Consider the following 20,657-nt stretch of genomic DNA (forward strand, 5'->3'; position numbering starts at 1 on the left):
ATCCCTGAGGGACACACCTTAGCTCCAGAGACTGTCTAAAGGCAGAGATGAAGGAGCTCCACCAGACGTTTGGAGACATTTGGAGCCACTCGTGAACGAGCGAGGATGAACAACAGATGTATCTTGCCTTTACTGTCCTTGGTCCTCATGTGTGCTACAGCCCCATGAGCTTGATCTGAGGCGTCTGCAAAGATGTGCATGTCATGAGGGGCACTCTCCATGTTAGCGTCTGCAGGAACATATGGTGGAAAGGTCTTAAGTAGTAGGAACTCCAGCTCAGCTTCCGAGCTGGTCCGGGCTTGTAGCAGTTCTGAGGATAAACTGGAGTCATCCCAACCACGCTGCTTGTCCCACATCTTCCGCAAACTTGGCTCAGGTAGAAAAAGGTAACAGACAGCCCAAGAGTTGCACTGGAAAGCCAGGGCTCTCCTAATGTTGTGAAGGTTGGTGTCTTGTAGATCACAGGCCTGTGCTTGTAGCCCAAAGAGTCGGTTTCCCAGTTCCAACTTTGGCCAAGTGTTGATTCCAAGAAGTTGGACTTCTTTTGGGTTAACCACAGCTACAGGCTCTTAGATCTGGCTTCTCGAGGCAAGTGGCTCAGGATGCTCATGTCATTGCAAGCCCATTGATGCAGATCAAAACCTGCAGAGGCCAGGTTCCTGAGCGGATCCTCTCCGGGGACAACATTCAATCAGTCCACCCCTGGTTGTTGGAGCAAACCTCACTGCCACTGCAGCAATCATACAGGTGATTTTAAATCAGGCTGAACCAGAAAAAGAACATGGCAGCAAATCAACTTACAGCATATTTACAACTGTTTACAGTCATGCAGGTGAATTTAAACTAGGCAGGAACATAAAATGTATGTGCAGGATGCAGCAGGCAGCAGCCACCTTTGGGGGGAATAGAGGCCGGATCTCAAGGGCCCTCAGACAGATCAAACGCCATCGAGTTTTTAAGGACCCCAAAGGTGCGCTCAATGATGTTACGTGCCCTTGTGTGCTGTCTGTTGTACCAGGCTTCAACTTGACCTGTTTTTTTTTTGTTTGTTTTTTAAGATTTTTTGGGGGGCTTTTTTGCCTTTAATGCGTGACAGTGTGAAATAGGGGGAGAGAGGGGGGGGGGCATGCAGCAAAGGGTCGCAAGCTGGAGTCGAACTCGCGACCGCTGCAGCGAGGCATCACCTCTATACATGGGACGTCGGCACCATCTTCAGCTCGGCCTGTTAATCAGAATCCAGGTAGAAAATGGATAGTGTATTTCCAAATCACCAAAGTGTGTGTGTGTGTGTGTGTGTGTGTGTGTGTGTGTGTGTGTGTGTGTTTGTGTGAGTGTGAGTGATGAGAGCGGGAGTGCTCTTACTTGCTACAGGCATGCAGTATGGTGTCATGATTGCAATAGGACGCTGCAGACATGGGTATCCTTCTTCCCCCAACAGAAAGTACGCAGCTGGTGGATACAGGGCCTGGGAGTACATCAGGGATCTCTGCAGGACAAGTGCATCATGCACAGACCCTGATTGGCCAATATACACATCCAAAAATGTGCCTTTGGCATCACAGATGCAGATGCAGGATCACAGGGAAGAAAAGCTTTATGTTGTTTCTCTTTTGTGGCTCTGCAGGAGGAAAAATCCTTACATGGCACCAATCGATTGACTCAGCAGCCAACTGAAAAGCCTCATGGCCAGCAAGGTGAGCAAAGCCAGCCCCGACTGCCTCCATCTGATACGCCTCGAGAAATGTATAACTTTGTGGAGGATGGTCATCATTTTCTCCACAGCATTGTGGACAATCCTGCAAACTACGAATTGTCTGATATGAGTTGTTAACTAAGATTAAAGTTTCATAACATATGACTTGTTTGGTCAGGTGCTCGAGAAGGTTTGTATTTCTTCTGTCATAATTTCATTGTCATTGTAAGAGTACACATATCTATAACTCTGAAACAGGTACTCCCACATCAAATTATATTATATGGGAACATCCCCACAACTATCAGTCAAAGACGATATGCCAAATCTTTGCTTGACAAATGTGAGTTATTACAATTCTTATGATTTATCTTTCACCATGTAAATAATTAAGTAATTCAAAGTTATGTAGGTTGGGTTTAGGGTTTAAGTTAAGTTATGTTATCTAGGTATAGGAAAATAAACATGATGATGAAATATCTTAAAATAATTTAAAAATTCACTTAGTTTCACTCAGGACATGAACACAGGTCTCCTTGGGAGAAGTCCTGTTTTTGACCAATCCACCACTCAAACCTGACCTGACTGTCTTTACAGTACATCCTTCTGTATCCTGTCACCACATTGGTCATGTGATCACAGCCTCCCTGATTACGTGGGTTATGCTCGTATTACTGGCACATGATTATCTGTGTGTGGAGTAGAGGTATAAAGTAGCAAACAATGGAAATACTCAAGTAAAATGTACAGTAGCCCACTCCCACTGTTGTTTACAGTATATCTGTCAGAGTCAACTGCCCTTTATAAGCAGCCATTTTTAAGTCCAAACTGTAAGAGATCACAGAGATAAAACACCACAGACATCATATCAGATCCAGAGACGTGCTTCACGTGTAGCAGAGAAGTGGGTCATGGCAGCTGTTTCCTCACCAGACGGCAAAACCCAGCCAGACTGCAGAGTCCCACCGGCACAACAACCTCAAGCCTTTTCCACCACTGCTACATTTAGGTTAGAGCTCTGAGGATATCATGTCTTTGAAACCTGTTCTCTACCTTGTCACAGAAATCAATGAAATATTGGTCAGAGGTTTAACAGGAGAGAGCAGAGTGAGTGTGTGGAGGCCTGCGGGGATTCATACCTGCTCCCCTGCTGCTCTCACATCCGTCTCTGAACACAAGAACAGATGCAGCTTTGTTTTACTGAGCTGTCTCAGCATCGCACATACAAACTCAAGCTCCATTCTTCCTTTATCAACTATTTACTACTTTACTTTCCGTAGTTTACAGTCTTCTCAATCTGTCACTGTATGCAATTTGCAGATTTTTCTTATATTAACATATTTCTTATCGGGGTTTTTTGTGTCAAACCAAGCTTGAAATTAACTTCTTGTTCCGCAAAACAAAGACGCCCAAATTTCCACCCTGTGTTATGACAGTGTCTTTGTGTGGGCAGCAGTTGATTGACAGCAAACAGAGTGAAACATAATGAAGTGATAGGACATTGTAACTTGGGCACAATGAAATGAGACGATAAAGGAAAAAAAATCATTATGTTTATTGTGACGAACTGACTGGGAGGAAATTGTTTTCCTCATTGCACAAAAATAAGTTGTTGTCTGCAACTTTATCCTAAATATCAGCTGATCTGTTGATAATCTGGTCTACAAAATATCAGAAAGCAATGATAAAATCCATGATACAAATCAATGTTTTGTCTGACTAACCGTCCAAAACCCAAAGATAATCTTTTCTTACTATCACATAGACAAAGAAAGGCAGAGAGCCATTACACCTTAGGAGCTGGAATCAGGAAATGCTGGAGCACCTTCGTTTGAAAAATGGCAGAAATAACTAATTGATTATTGAAAAAAAATAGATTTTCTGTCAACTGAGTAATCTACTTTGGAAAAAAAACTGTGGTTTTGATATTTTAATGGGTTTCACTGACAATAGGAATAAAGTACAATATCAACCCAGTTGCCAGAAAAAATGTTGGACTTGTACATTTTGCAAAAAACGGAAACGTTACATTTACATGTTGTTATGTGGTAGATAAGCTGACACTTTCAGCAATGGTGTGGTTAATGTGTAATTGGGTTTAGACACAAAAACCACTTGGTTATGGTTAGGAGAAGATCATGTTTTGGCTTACAATACAAGTTTAGGGCACAATCCCCACTGGAAACATAGCAGTGTCTCTGTAAAAAACAATCACTTTCCATATTGTTATCCCTGGGTGAAACGCAGCGATGTCTTGGCAAAAATCAACTGCTTTTACTTGCTGGAAAAACAGCAACAGGGTGATAAAAAACACCTAAGCTTAGGGGCTGAAAAGCCACCAGAAAAACAGCTACAAGTCACTAAAAAACAATCAAAAAAAAATCAATACAGCAGAGTATTCTGATATTTTTTGTGGCAATATTGTATCTTCACACAGTGCCAAGTATAGATTGTTTTACTATATACATTATTAAAATGACAAATACAAATTAAACTTTAGCTGACTTCCATCCCTAGGATATTAAATTTTCAGTAATATAAAACAAAAATCAGCAGAATATTGATGCAAATTCATCTTCTGTACATCCATTAATCAATTAATTAATTGTTTATTTTTATAGTGAATGTGAATATCACCACTACTGGGAGGTGTAAAGAGGCTTTTTGGCTCAAACCTAAATACAACTAAAAATAGGCTACCACTTTTAACCCCAGTTGGATTCAGTCTTGCCCTCCTCTCTCTGCTTGAACAAATATCAACTATGTGCGTATTTGTGAACTCAAAGGGATCACACCAGTGTTTACACGCTGGGAAGCAATGATTGTATGATTGTCTCATGGATGAGAGGCTTGTACTTGTGACAGCACAAGATGTAAACATTAATGGCGTCGTCCAAGGCTGAGCTAATGTTAGCGAGCTCAGGTTAGCTAGCAGTAGATGCACATTTCCCTTTACATTGTGATACAGTTGGTAGGTGTAGTTCTGTAGAACGGAAATAGTCCCTACATGAAACTGCTCACAACAAGGTCTGTGCATTATCTTGAGTAACCAGGTCAGATATTGCTGTTTTTCAAATACATTTTTTATTAATTCTTTTTTCAAAACAATCTAGACTGATACATAGCACTACAGGTAAGAAGAAAAATATGGATTTCTTTATCCGGGGATGAACTGGCCCTTTAAGAATCAATACAGAAAATACAGACAAATTCTTATGTTTGATCATATTTACAAACTGTGTTCACATACAAACTCATATCTGTGTGCTTACGCATTTATATGTATTACATAGTATCTGAACCCAGTTTGCCTCCCCTTTGTCTAACCCAAGATTTTCCTCGCTGAATACTAACATAGAGATGAGACGTGTTCTCCTGCTGTGGATTGAGTGACACACATATCGGCTTATTGTTCAGTGGGGTGGATGATTGGGAGCAGGACCTGTGCCTATACTGTGTCTATCATATGTATGACCTCTGTGTCCTCGCATTTTAAAGTGGAAAAAAAGAGGGTATTTTTCACCTCTCTCATTTCCACTAATAAAGCTCTGCAGTGTGCGGGGATCTGTATGTCGTCTGAATTTTAAAACTGCTCTTGACACTGAAGCATTATCCTGCAGTAGCTGGTGACAGGATGATGAACAGTTAGCTCTGCGGCAGAATACAGGACCAATCCAGAGGCAAATTACTCACAGGGGAAGGTGTGCCCGGGCAATGTACGGAGAATGAACAAGTGGGAGGGAAAAGAAAAAACAGTGAACATTGAACTCTGGATTTTAAAAGATGGCCTTGGCACCCAGTTAACAGTAATTCACGTTCACAGTGAGCGTTTACGTGTGCAGCACAATCTAAGTCTAATGCAGACTTTTATGGCCTTGTTTTTCAGCGACCGTGGATCACTTATATCACTGCCAAACTGAAGGCCAAATAAAGCAAAGCCTTTAGCTGCACACAAGGAGCTATTCAGGTCATTGAAATACAACTGTGACAATCAGACGTAAATGAAACCCTTCATGTTCGTGAGGCTGGTCAAACTGGAGCCTTGGCCCAGGCTGCTGAAGGCTACAGAGCTCATAGTGAGGCAACTGTTTCCTCTGATCTGTGGTTGATTCAGCTAATGATGTAGAAAGGAATCAATCTACTGTAATGTTTGAGCAGTGTGACTGAGGACATTAAGCACAGCACATAATGTGAGCAGGAAGAGCTGTTTGGAGGTGGAAATCATCAGATCACTTAAATCCAATCGTTGTATCCACTTCAGTACAAAGATTTATGTACAATAGTTTGTTTGTTGTTTAAGTAATACTTCACCCGTGTTATCTTGAGTTCGTAAAGAAAACTTTGTTTGTCTCACATTACTCAACAGTGGACAAAAAATCCCAAGACAGCGAACATTCTTTATGAACTGAAGTACACAGGGGCTGCGTTTATCAACAGCAAAACTATATTTTAGAAAAATCAGTTTAATAACTCTCACTCAACTCGTGCAGTATAATCCAAGTCTCATCTATCCAAACACTTAAAAGTCCAGTGTATAGGATTTAGGGGGATATATTAGCAGGAATGAAATACAATAAGTATGGTTTTTTTTACCTTAGAATGAGCTGTTTATATCTACATAGGGAGCGAGTCCTTGTCTAGCACCATGTTGCGCTGCCATGTCTCTGCGGTAGCCCAAGGGACAATTTTCGCGTTGGCCATGGTAGTTAGCATGGTAGTTTGTAAAGTGAAACTGCTTTATTCAGTGTTTTAAGTGGTATAAATCACCGAGTCCATTTGGAGAGAGCGACCTCTGTGGATAATTTGGACCCGAATTAAAACCTCCTGAACACATTGATCATAAGTTATCAAAGAAAAAAGGTGAGCACACATTAGCAGGTGCTGGCCTACTGGCCCATCTGGGACATGTCAAACATCATCATGGAAACACAAATTCATAACTTCAAGCTGCTTTATTCAGTGTTTTTACCAGTTTAAATCACAGTCAGTTCATTTTGAAGAAGAAGAGACCTCTGCGGAAAATTCGGCTCCCCGTGAGAACCTGAACGTCTGGTTTGGAAAAAAGGTGGGCACACATTAGCAGGTGCTGAGCTAGTGGCCTTGATGTGCCAAACAGCAAAGGAGAAATGCTGATTTGTAACATCAAACTGCTTTATTCAGTGTTTTCACCAGTTTATATCACCAGGTCCATTTGTTTTGGAGAGGAAGAGACCTCTGCGGATAATCTGACCCCTGGTGAGAACCTCCTGAACAATGAACACCAAAGGAATTCCAACCTGAAGAAGTTTCAGGTGGTTGCAATCTCCAATCCTCACCTCTAGACGCCACAAAATCTTCCTTAATCTTAAGCACTGCTCCTTTAAGCATATGAGTAGCGCACCTGCAAGCGCATGCGTTTGAACTCTGTTCGTGAATTCCATTGAGCTGACCAGGCTTGTTGAGAGACCATTTATGTCAAAGTATTTTGAATAATAAGGTCTTACCAAAAATGTATGTGTGTTTGGGAAGTACAGAGCATATGACTGAATGCTGGAGGATATTGTGGTCACAGCCACAGCTCTAGATCATTCTTATTCCAAAGAACAAGGCAGGAAAATAAATAGCTGACGCAAGTCTACAGTTTCAAAGTAGTGGGCAGCAGTGTTTAGTCAGAAGTACTACGACTTTATGAGAAGAGGAAAGGCTCAGACTAGTCCCAGTTGCGTAACTACAAACCACATGTTGTCTTTTCTTTCAGGTACAGGGATGAGAGTGTGGTGCCCCTGGTGTTATGCAGATAGTTACAAATGGAACCTGCTCATGTTGAGTGTGGATCATCGGAGTGATGAGACAGTTATCAAAAATTGATATTGCTGCTGAACTGCAATGAAATGAAATGAAATTTTCCAATGATTTGAGAACCACAAACAAAATTCCATTAACCTCAATTGTGTTGGGTGGTGGCAAAGATATGAGAGACGGATATCTGAAAACAAATAAAACCAAAATGATCTGCACTGGCTAAGTACCACAGGAGCAGTGGTTGAAGAAGTATTTTTTAAAATTTTCACATTCTGACCACATCTGAGGGGTTGTCTGCACATGCATCTCAACAAGCTAACTGCAACAATAACAGTGCTTTCAGAGCCAACAGCGTTAACTTGGGGGATACCGGAGAGTGGGCGCTATGCTTTGAAAATGACGCTGTGGGTTGGGACAGCATTATCAGTATAATCTGCTGTATGAGAGGCCAGAAGAAAGAGAAAGAACAGAGAAGCTTGGGTTACAACATACACAGAGGTAGTGTGGCCTCATTCTCTGCTCTGGACGCTATTACTCCACTATATCTTTATATAACCAATAGTTGTTTGCATGTCCTGTTGCAAGTCATGGATTCAAAATGTTACTTACGTAAAAGTACAAAGGTACTGGCAACCAAATGTACTTTATGTTCATTATGCAAATGGGCTCTGACAGTGTTTTAAAATTATATTACTAGATCATTACTGTTGATGTATTAACATGAGGAGTACTTAAATGTTGTAGCAAGTTACAGTGAGGCTAACTAACTACTTTTTGGTAGCTTGATTTATAACAATATCAACAAACAACAAATCATGTTTTTTTATCTGATCATTTGTTCGTAAGTAAAACATTTATTCTGAAGGGTAACTAGAGACTTTGAAAAAACAATTAGTGGAGAAAAAAGTACAATATGCTACAGTACTTGGGTAAATGTACTTAGTTACTTCGACCACAAGTTTAGGGTACAAATGGCAGAAAAACATCACAACCCCTACTGTGTGTCAGACTCATATTTTCTCACTCTTCTTCTTCTCTTGTGTGTTTTGTGCATTCCTCTCTGCTGCTGCCCGGCCACAAGGCTGCACGAGGTCACAGGTCACAGAGAGGGAGACACTGAGGACGAGTGGGGGGGCCTTGCCTGTCTGAGCGCAGGCTGTGGAGTCAGGGAGGTGGGTCCCATAAATCTGCCTGAGCTGGTTTGCGAGAGTTTGAGGGACAGTGTTTCACAGGCAGCAGTGAGGGGCCACCTTCGTCCGGCCTGCAACAGAGGAGCTGTTGTCAAAGCAACGCCTCCTGCTTCTGTCCATCCGCAGCAAAGCAGCAGCGAGGATCTCCGCTTCAGGCAACAGAGCCCTGTGATCTCCACTTATGGAAGATGTATGGCTGTTCTGCCCTCTGTTAAACGTGGGGTCAGATCTGTGGGGACACTTATGTAACCTAAACACCACAGACACCTGGCGGAGATGAAAGCCAGGGCGGCTCATTTTTCACTCGCACTATTACCGGCTATTTCCGTGCTGAAATGCACCATAATACCACTGAAAGACCTCTGGAGGCCCTTTCTGCTCATGTAATACTGTAGGTGTGAGACCACAAATACTGCGGCCATGGTGGCAGTTGTCATGGCAACCGGGGCTCGCCGCTCAGAACCCTGATGCCAATACAAATCTCCCCCTGGCCAATGATTGTTTGACTTGTCCGCTGAGATTCAAAAGGAGGATTTTGGGCTGTAACTCAAGCTTGTATGAGGCTTTCTAAATCTCTTATTTCTCCCAACGACAAGCTGATAATGCACGTCAGGCTTGAGCTGGAATCAGCCGAAATGACACGCCATTAGAGATTGAAGACTAATGGACTCATTCAATCCAGCCAAATGTTGTGAAAAGGGGATAAACAACCTTTTCTGGCTTATTTCAGGCTGTTTTCTTCCAGAGCGCTGATATAAACAGATGGGAAAATGAGTCGTGTTTGTCATAGGAAACAGGTGCTCACACACACATAATCACACGCCATACACAGAAAAGAATAGCCCCCCAGTACCCACTTGTGGCCCAGAGAATGGGCTCCAGCTGGGCATGGTGCATATTACACAAACAAGTGTTTTGAGTGCCCTTACAAGAGGCATTCATCTGAGGATATGACTGTTCAGAGGGGGACAATGAGAGCCGATAGGGTCCCTGTGATTGTGATAAATGAGCTGACACAAATTAGAGCATTCGGAAACACATGAGAGGCAGGCTAATTACAGGAGATTTCGACCCATTTAGGGAAAACAGACTGTATAACAAACAAACAGACCCACATCAGGCCTGTGTGCAAGATGTTAGAAATAACTTCTTTTCCATTTCTGTGTTTCACGACACGCAGATCTCGTGCGCATTAACTAACACTTTGCAGAGACGAGCTGTGTGCACCGAGGAGGTGTGAGCAGGGTGATGTGCAGGGGTGAAGGCTTTCCTGCCAGCTTATCAGAGATCAGCTTGGGCGTTTTCTTGTCACCTCCATTAGACACTGAGCAGAGCGCGCGGAGGTGACATCTCTGCAATCGAACACGCTTTCTTCTCTCAAGTCAGTGTGAGTACTAAAAAAACCCTGTGAACACTGTGAATGTAAAAAAAAAATCTGTAAATGAATGTTGTAATAATCTGTTAATTAATGTGAAATAACCTTTAAAATAATGAAACATAATGTGTAAATTGATGTAAACTAACTTGTACTGATTATGAGAAAGGATAACTTGTCAGGAATTTATTAGGACTGTATTTTGCATCATACAGAGATTGAAAGTCCTCTGATTGATGATGTTTATTGTGCTTAGATATTAATTTATTCAGATTATTTAAACAGAAAATGTAAAAACACAGCAGTTCCAGGTAATACTTGTGCTCACTGAGAAAGTCAGCAATAACTGCAAACAGTGGTTATCATTATCAGACTGCAGGAAGCATCTCTAAGGCACACAGTTTCCACCAGTGTTGGAAGACACACTCAGATCTTATAAAGTCCTGCATTCAAAATGTTACCGAAAAGTACAATAGTATTAGTACCAAATTATATTTCAAGTACCAAAGGTTAAAGAACACTATGCAGAGTGGTCCCATGGTGGAGCAGTGAGGTGCAGTAATGACAGTCTTTGAAAGAAAAGCTTCTAGGAGGGAACAGGTGACATCTTCTCTCCATGTTCACCTGCATCATCTCACTGTATTTCCTACAGCTTGATATTACCTGAGAGAAATCACAGGGAACTATTTTTGTGCTGCCAGTGTTTCCAAACAAGCTGCAGCTCCTGATATTAAATGTTTGTGTCACCTGAGCTTTGGGAAGGATTAGCTACAGCTCAGAGAAAAAACATTTGTTCACGTATGTATTTATTCATTGAAGAGCAGGATGATTGTGTGCTGGTGAATCTTTGATACTGGGTGTTGTAATTTTCTCCTGAGCCGACAGATACATTTCCGTGCAGAAGAAAATGCTACATAATCACACTTCCTCCGCACTCAGGGTTTCACTGTTTCTCAGAAAAACCACCAACACACCAACAGAGCTACAAGAACTTCCTGATATGCCAACACTGAAGCTGGGTTTTAAAAAAAATACTGTAGCTACTGTATATTTGGCCGTTGAAAATCATATCTACTTTATTCTTATTATGATGTTAAGTAACCCCCAATACAACTTGTGTAGATTAGCCAGGGGGAACAATATTATAAAAGAAAAGCATATAAATCTTTCACATTATACTTTTAGTTATGACAGCTATAGACGAAATGTATTGTGTGACTTCTATCAGCTCTAAACGTTTGGCTTCCAGGTTATAAATTTTGATTTCTGAAAAATTTATGAGGCAAATGCTGTGCTTACACCTGCCTTGGAGAACAGGTTTTCACAGCAGGAGTTTTAGTTGCATCCAAAAATAGATGATCCATTTTCACATTTTCCTTTAATGTGATCAGTTGTTATATGAAGAGCTAGCACACCGTGCTCATCATATAAATACCCGACAGTTAGTGGAGGTGAATGTTTCACTTATAGCTAGCTGGTCGTGGCAAAAAAAACCAACAAAAAACGAAAACGCAATATAGCCAAAATCTCAAATGACCTTATCCAAAGCCTGTGTTTGGTTTGTCAGTTCTGAGTTGGAAACTTGGTGGTGCAACATGGCTGTCTTCATGTTCAAGGACCTGCTCCTTATGTAGATATAAACAGCTCATTCTATGGCACCAAAAAACACCACTCTTATTTTTTGGTGATTATCCACCTTATTCCTGAGGGCACTACTGTAGACATGATAATGTGCGCAACTTCCTGTGAGATAGCAGAAGTAGCATTAAGCTAGTTAGTATAATAGACTGTCTGTGGTCAGTCCCTGTGGCTAGGCTTGGTGGCTAACTGCCAACGCTGGTCCTTTTCTAAAGTAATTTGCCTTCAGTTTAGCAAGTACTGATTTATTTTTTAACAAATATTTAACTAATGTTAACTTAGCATTTTCCTGGTACCTGTTGCACTGTGCGTGCCTGTAATGACTAACAACCAGTCTAAGCTAAATTTTTGTCTTCAGCAGCTGTGTGTTGAACATGTAACCAGAACAAGAAGGGATCGTTCCTGTTGCCAAAGGTACCATTGATATGAGAAACAAAACCACAAGAGTTTCCCCAGACATAGCGAAAAAGCACTAAATCAGAATTTGCAGTAGAGAATGACCCCTACTGTAGACTGACAGGTCCGTCACTCAGCGTCAGTACATGATATCCCTGTCTTTCCCCGTCTGACTTCATTCTCAACATACATTAGAAAATTGCTCGTCATAAAATAAAGTCAGCAACATACCCTGAAATATGTATTTAGTCATTAAGGCTGAGAATGTGTTACTGATTTACCGTACTTCCTTTATATTATAGGAAAAAATAAGGCCAAAAGTTATTTCTTTTACAACTACTTTAAGGTGTGTTAAGGTTAACAATATTTTAACGGAGCAAGGCAAGCTAATTGCTAGCATGATCGGTTGAAAAGGAAAAAAAAACAACAACAATGCTTTGAGATGGCTGTCAGAGATGGCGGAGGTATGATCACATAATCCTGTTTGAGCTATAACAGGTGGCGTGTTCCATGTTTTATTTCCCAGTTGCTCTTGAAAAGAAGAATAGAGTACTGTAAACAAACTGTTACCATTGGAAATCGCCAGTTTTGGGAAGTTGCACACATAATTCACGCAAGGTATGATGGGGGCTAGGAATAAGATGGATACACCAAAGAAAACATTCTGCCAATATCCTGTTTAATTCTTCACATTGGACCTTTAATTTGTAACTTTTTACTTTAAAGACAACTATTAAAAAAGGGAAATGCACAAAAAGTGCTTGAGAATCAACCGTCAGCCTGATTGCTGCTGTTTGCCTCAGCCATAACTGAGTCATATCAGAACACACAGACATGATAAACATATTTTTAGATTAAGTGTGACCTAAACTTCTCAGCTTATCATTTCAGATGATATCAATCGCAAATAAACATCAATAAATCCGCTTAGAAATCATAGGGGACAGTGAGGTCAGAACTTGCCTAAGAAAAAACACATTTTTAAGTTTTCATGACTTTAAAAGTAATCCAGTAATAATTGTCAGGGCAATTAAGGGTTTATTACAAACAAGAGCTGCTTATTGATAATTCGGCATACTTTTAAGGGTGCTAATATAATATATTCAAAACTTACAGCATGATTATTACTCAAAGAAGTAGGGTAAAAGTGGCATTATTTCCATTAATATGAATTTCTCATATTGCATTGACATTAACGAACCACTGTTGATAGAAAATACATTTTTATTTTAAATGAGAATATTTCAGTCACTCAAAATAACATTAAAACCACAGTCTTATTGTAATAATGACGTCAGATTTGTACAAGAGAAGTACGCGCGAGGGGGAGGTGGGCGGGCACTGAATGTTTCTTCCGACCAATCAGCAGCTTGTATTCAAATGAGCTGGTCCGGACCGTCAATGTGGTGAAGAGCGGTCTGGTGTAGAGGAATAGACTGAAGCTGTGCGGATACAGAGATATTCCTCAGTGCGTGTTTCTCCGTCTGTGAGGCTGTGGATGGCTGGTTAACCGCACAGAAACACACTCCAGACCCTCAGATGTGCGCTCTGTGAATGCGATAAAGCGGATATTTACTTACTGTTCACTGGGAGTCTCACACAAGAGCTGCAAGATGAAATACAAAGTAAGTGAAGCGGCACTTTCTCCCTCTTGTGTCTTGTGTCATAACGTTTGGTGGCGGAAATAATTACAACAGAGCTGTTTTTGTCTTCGAGGAGTCGACGTGGAGGATTTGATTGTGAAACTTTTCCACTTTTGGTTTCTTATTGCGGTGATCACAAGTTCTTCAAATGCAACCGGGTCGGTTTCATAAAGTGAACTGGTTAAAAAGAGGAAACTGCTGCTGAGAGGATGCTGTCAGTGATCTTGCTGTGTTCCTGGGCTATATGAGTGTAAATGTCTGATTTAGAGCCTGTTATTTGAATGCATCTTGTCTAACCCTGAGGCTACGTTTACTGCCACAACAGGGGCGTAAACAGAGTAAAAGCGCACCGTCCTCCTCCTTTAGGAAAGCAGAAATAGGAACACAAGTAGAGTCAGAAATGTTTCACATCCTGCTCTCCCTGCTGCTGACAAAGGCTGTTTAGATACTGTAAAAACATGTCACTGAGGGTCAAGTTGCCACCCAGCAGGTAGACAAAACACATGGGCACATTCATTGTTGCTTTTATGTCCCCCTTGTTGTGGTTGATGGACTTTGCCTGGTTATTGTTTTATTTAGCTGAGATTAGGCGTAGGTTATATGGATCAAATCTTCTTTATATCGTGATGTATTTAATTTCCTTCAAACTAAACTGGAAACTTTCATTTCATTATGTGTTATTGTGGTTCTTCTTACAGTCTATAAAATGTCAGCAAATGGCTACAATTGAAAATCAGTGGTCCTTAAGCTCATGGGGGGTGCTTAAAATGTCAAAACTCAAAGATACTCAGCTCTTTCAATCACTTTAGGCAAAGAAAATCCCAAATCTGAGAAGCTGGAAGTAGGAAATGTCAGTGGCGCTCCCAAAGGGGGGTCCAACGCGGGGTCCAATGGGGGCCATGGCCACCCTGATACAAGGCCCACAGGAGCGCCTCCAGCCATGTTTCCAGTTTATCCCAGTGGTGACTCATGGTATTACAGCGGGGGGAAAAAATCCCCTGGGCCCAAAAACTGATAACAGGACATCTCAAACTGTACACAAGGTCAAATACAACTCTTACTATTATGAATTTTTGATCAATGGAGGTTTTATATTTGTAAAACTTTCATTGAACCAAGAAAAGCGATTACAAAATCTGTGATATCATCACAATATTAAGTCCATGAGCCAAGTGGTAACTCACAGGAAGTAAACTCAGAGGCTAGTAACTTTTTGGTGTTTGTGCCAGGTGAGCAATCCCACTGGATTGAATCGGCACCATCATGGGCTCTGGTATCTTGTTATAATACATCTGTGAAAGCCCCCACTGGCACCCCCTTGCGAAAAACTGCAGGCATTCTTTAAGCTAACACAAAGATAGCGGCATCTTGTGAAACTAGAGAACCTAAAGCATTGGGACCAACGATGTCAACACAGCTTATGTTGGCAAGGGGGCTAATTAACACTCCAAATTTAGGCTAAACTTTAGCAAGGAAAAAAACTGTTATGGCGATTTCGAAGGGGTGGTTGAACTCACAGAATCACATAACACATAACACTTAAAACAAGATTGTTGTGGAACTCAAAGTGTTAGCTGCACCGATATGAAGCATATCAGATAATTAGTAACATTAACTGTAAAATAAGAAACCAAACTATACCAGTATGTGAATCCTTAACTAGCCTATAAACTTCAACAGCATAATGAAATCCCTTAAATTCAGTTATAGGTTTTAGTTCTGGTGTGCCACCCCGAGATTTTTAGGATGCATTCACACTAGTGCTATTTGGGCCGCTCTAAACGAACCCTGGTCCACTTCCACGGATAGTTCGGAGAGGAAGGAACCAAAGAGAGGAAGTGACATAGGATTTCCGTTTTTGGTCCTGGCCAATCGATGAGCCGGGTTTTTGTTCTTCCTCATGCTTTTTTTCTTCCTGGTCAGTGGTCGCTTTAGGCAATACCGCCCCCAAGTGACCAGCTGTTGTAACTGAGTGACATTGTCCAGGCGGTTTGGTCCGCTTTAAAAAGCGCAGTGTGAAAGTGAACCGAACCAAATGAAGGTGTGATTTTTTTCTGCATTCCCCACTCAATCGAACTGAGTCCCCCGGACTATCCTGGTTGGAATGCGCCCTTAGTTGCTTTATCTGGCCGCCCCTATGAAAAATTTCATGGGACACCATGTGGAAATGTTTGGCATTTTTGCTTGAAAAATGACGTAAACTACAGATCGACTGTCAATCAATCAGTGACCTACATGACTAAAACATCACAGTGATGCAACAGTCCCATCAGTACAACCCACTACCATGAGAGATGTTAAAGGGAAAGTTGCAGGTTGACTAAATATGTGTTGTCATACATTTACACTTCCACTAGCAGAGACAGTTTGATTCTTTCACCTTAAAATGAATCATGTCCCAGTGAAATCTCCCTAACACTCTCAGATTGCTTGTTATGTCAGGATGTAGCTAATCACTCTTATCATTTAAGTTTATTTTGTTATGAACAGCTTGATGTCATCTGAGATACAGGATTGGATGTTGTGCAAAGTTGACATGTCGTGATCTCACTGGAGCCCTGAATGCTTGGTGACTGCTTTCACTTTTTGGGAAGTGCAGGGCACTGAGCAGGAGACTTTGTGTTTCAATCTGTTGTGGTCTCTGCCTCACCATATTAGGGAAGCAAACACTGTGCACTCTCATGCAAACTGGATGATTCACAGGTTTTCGAGGGCAGTGGCTGCTTTCTGAAATGTGAAGTAGCTGTCTTGGCTCAGACTCTCGAGTGTCTACTGGGCCTGGTGTCACCCATTGGCTGGGTGGGGTTGTGATTGGAGGGTGGTGCACGCTGTGTGTCTGCGTCATGGTCCGTACTGACTCATTGTCCAGTTAAATACAGAGTTCACAGAGCTGGAGCAGTTGTGGGTGATGACGATGGTCTTAGGCGCGAGGCCAGTGAGCGTAACGAGGATTTCGGAGGAGGAAACAGCTTTGATCATGATCACTGTTTTCATTCTGAACAAGAATATTGACCAGTTAACAGATGTGATCAACACCAGTATTTCCAAGCTGTTATCTGTTCATAGGAAGGAGATCTGTGACGTTAAATTGCGTCTACACTTCTTTGTTTGCCACAGGCGAGATAAGGCGAGTACTCTTTGCCTGTGATAAACATATCTGCATTATGCAACGCTGCCAGAAGAACATACAGTGGCAGGAAGAAAAAAGAAAAGGTAGGAAATTAGATGACGCATTTTGCATCACTACTATGTGTTTCTCAAGCGTCTTGCAGGATTCACAGATCCATGTCTGAATGTGTTATACAGTGTCAAAGTTTACTGTGTCCCCTATCAGATCTCTGCTCTGGATCTCAGCTGCGATGAATTATTCACAGCTATATTAAGCGCTCTTTTCCTCGCCGAGTGGTAATGTTTCAACAGAGGTCCCATCACATGCCCCGAGGTGAGGCGCTGCAGTCTGGCCAAACGCTGCCCCCCCCCCCCCCCCTCCTGGTTTCCAACTTGTGTTCAGGTGTGAAGGGAAGGCTTGTCTTCCATAGGTCACCTAATACGTATAATCCCCCTGATGGGACAGCAAACAGAGGGATCTCTTACAGCATCTGTGAGGCCCAGTGAAGGAGGAGGAGGAGCATGATACCTGAAGTAGTTTAAAGGGCTAGTTTAACATTAGAGGGAAATACGCTAATTCTCGTTCTGGCGGAGAGTTAGAATAGCAGGTTTATAACCACTCTCATGTCTTTACAGTCAATATAAAGGCCAGGACCTACCAAACAAACACCAAAGAACTAGTGGCAATGAGGACCAACTGTTGCGTCGCCTCACGTTGCCTGTGTCTAAGCCAAAAATTTGCACATTTATGCCAAGCTAACTGTCTCCTGACTCCAGCTCCATGTTTACTAGCTATAAAGGGATACAAGGATGGCATAAATCTTCTGCTCTAACTCTCTACCAGAAAGCAAATAAGTTCGCATCCCAAAATGTCAAACTATTTCTTACTTAATGGATTAATCGATTAGTTGTCAACTGTTAAATTAATTGCTAACTTATTTAAAGATGGATTAATTATTTTGAGTCTTTTTTTTTTTTAAGAAAAAAAGTGAAAATTGGACGATTCCAGATTCTAAAATATGAAAATTTTGTAGCTTCTTCTTTGACAGACTACTGAATATCTTTTGGTTGTGAACACTGGATCGGGAACCACTGACATTTTATACATCAAACAACTAATAGACTGATTGAGAAAGTATTTGGTAATGAATATAACCAGTATTTGCAGCCCAGCTTTTTAAGTATTACTCCTCAACTTTCTGGGGCAAAAGAAGTTATAAAAAAAAGTTCCCCTACATTCTCACCCAGAGACTTCCACAACCTTTAAAGTCATTCCTTCGAAACTGACGTAACTGTTGCAGAAATAGCTTCACAACCACAGTGAGGAATGATTAGGTAAACCCACATTCTGGCCAATTCATGTGTGTGTGTGTGTGTGTGTGTGTGTGTGTGTGTGTGTGTGTGTGTGTGTGTGTTTTTAGTGTTTCTTTTTTATGGGTTCAGGCTCCAGGCACTGGTCCAAAAGCAGAGAGGGTTGGAGGAGAGCGGAGCAGGCATTGTTCTGAGAGGGAGGAGGAGGAGGAGGAGGATCTGTGATGCTGAAAGGGCCTGCAGAAAATAAAAGAAAAGAGGAAGTTGTGGGGGGAACGAGAGGGCAAATAGAGTTGGATGTATTGGGTGGTGATGGGGGTGGGGGGATCTGAGCCTGGAGGTCGAGGAGCATACCCCGTGAGAATGAGAGCATTCCAGGCGATCGTGCGTGGGAAGGTTGTTCGGAAGATGCACATGATTGTTTCAAGGTGCCCCTTTACATTGTTAATGAGTCTGGCAGCACTGGGATACTCAGTCTTTTCTTGTCATGTGTGCAGAAGGAGACATTTGTATTCTCCTGAAAGAAAACCAGGCAAACAATCCCTTTCAAGAAATCTCTGCAAGTTTGAACGCACGTGTTCAAGCAGTGAAATAGCTTTTCCTCAGGCTCTCTATCTCATTATGAGATTGAATTCAACACAGACCATTTATTATCCCGCTGCTAGTTAGAAAGTCATGGTATTTTCATGCTGTGACGTCGGGTTTTCGGAGCATTTTTAGAGTCGAATAACTCCAAGTTTGCTCCTGTGCAGGATTTTTCAGTGAGCGTGAAGAGCTTCTCCCCCAGCCAGAATGAATAGCAGTCCCTCCACCCCCCCGCTGCGCCCTCGTACCGTGAGCCAGCCATTAACATTTGAAAACGGTCAGCGGGGAGACAGACTACATTGTGTGCTCATTTCAGCCACAGAGCGAGAGAGAGAAAGAGACTACCCAACATCAGCAACAATGCATAATCATTTCCATGTTTGACCTTTGGCGGAAATCGTTCTCGCCACCCCCTTCCTTCCCCCCTGAGGAATGCCAACTATTTTGCAGGGTCATCTCTCAAGATGTAGTGGACCTCTGTCAGCTTGGTTCAACCCTGTAGAGTGTCGTTCTCCAGGCAGATAAGAGGAGGCCTGACAGCTGAGAAAAGTGTTTTAAACCACTGCACTGAACGAGTGCACACAGCCTGTTTGTGTTGTCACAATACTGGTATTTCTAATGTTGATACTGTACCTTGAAAAATACTGATACTCATAACCTGGGGGCACAGTTTAAAATTTGATGCCTCTTGTTGGTTAGTATCAGAGAACAGCAAAATAAGAGTTGTGAACATTAACAGCTAGAGAGAGAAAGAAAGCACAGCTAGTAGCGGTGTATCAATACTGCAGAAAATGAGTATTGAAACAGTTTCAAATATTACAACACTGAGACCTGTAGTTTCTTGTCTGGGTACACAAGAAAACGAAGTGGATTTGTGCTGCAGAAATGCTTTAGTTGGCTGAGCATGTGATGTAAGTCTGATAATTAGTTTATCATTTCAGTTGTTTTGTCAAGTAAAAACCCCAACTATTGTCTTGTTTCAGCTTCTCAAATGTGAGAATTTGCAATTACACAAAAACAAAGCTGTGTTTTTGACCGTTGGTTGGATTAAAAAGCAATTTTAAGACATTACTTTTGGCACTTTGGGAAATTATAACTGGTATTTGTTTTTACTAGTCTCTACACTGTACCCGAGAATTATGTCATTCAAATCAGATTTGACTGGTCAATACAATATTTGTACAGAATATACAGAGTCTGAGAGTTTGAACAGGGTTTTGCGGGATGTTCAGAGTGACAGTTACCTTCACGTAATATAGTAAATAGGCTAAGCTAGCTGAACGAATGTGTGCTAATTAACGATGGATCAGAAATGTGCAACATTAAACAAGACCAACTATCGTATCAGTTTGCTGCGAGCTGTAAATTAACCACTTCTCGGCAGAAAGCAGAAGATTAAGTCATGTCAGAGCCCTACGGGGAAAAGCCTTTCTTACACCAGGCAGCGGCCTCTGTCTTACCCAAGCCCTTTATACAGAGATTGCACTAAGGGCTGCTACAAAGTCCCTTCTTCATGCCGCCTTTGCATTTTGACACAGAACCAAATGATGGCGACATCATGCTGCTCTGGTGTGTGATTTTAGACAGCATCCCGGCACTGTGAAATCAAAACAGACATGACAAGCGTGACATTTAATACAACAGCATTGGCCTCCAGTGTGACAAGAAATACACATAGGCAGCAATAACAGGGACATAGCATGGCAGTAACAATCCTATACTGCACCTTTTATATAGCGGCTGATCTCATCCTCTGCTCGGAGGGTAAGGACCTACCCAATCTTAGTGTTTTCCCAATTTGTTGACATTTACGGCGGCTGTTCTTCTTCTTTGAGTTAGCCGCTAACTGAAATCAGCTACATTTTAAATCTCCTGCACAAGCATAACACGTCACACCCATCCTGCCATGGTCCTGTCCTGTCGGCTGTCTTGTTTAG

At 41.8% G+C, this 20,657-nt stretch overlaps 1 protein-coding gene across 3 annotated transcripts in view; it reads left to right on the forward strand.

Annotated features, from left to right (window-relative positions):
• Positions 1-9,960: 9,960 nt before the first annotated feature.
• nedd9 (neural precursor cell expressed, developmentally down-regulated 9) overlaps positions 9,961-20,657 on the forward strand; it is a 40,062-nt gene continuing 29,365 nt past the window's right edge. Inside the window, exons 1-2 of one of the 3 annotated variants that reach the window (XM_049602701.1) lie at positions 13,496-13,698; positions 16,834-16,929. Coding sequence is in view for 1 of the 3 variants with exons in the window: in XM_049602700.1 (XP_049458657.1) it covers positions 13,687-13,698 (12 nt within the window). In the remaining 2 variants the exon portion in view is untranslated. Of the gene's footprint in view, positions 10,052-13,495; positions 13,699-16,833; positions 16,930-20,657 lie in introns of those variants that run through there. The other 2 variants (XM_049602702.1, XM_049602700.1) reach the window with 2 other exon arrangements.

The sequence above is a fragment of the Epinephelus fuscoguttatus genome, linkage group LG17 (genome assembly GCF_011397635.1).
Source record: "Epinephelus fuscoguttatus linkage group LG17, E.fuscoguttatus.final_Chr_v1".
Taxonomy (NCBI): Eukaryota; Metazoa; Chordata; class Actinopteri; order Perciformes; family Serranidae; genus Epinephelus; species Epinephelus fuscoguttatus.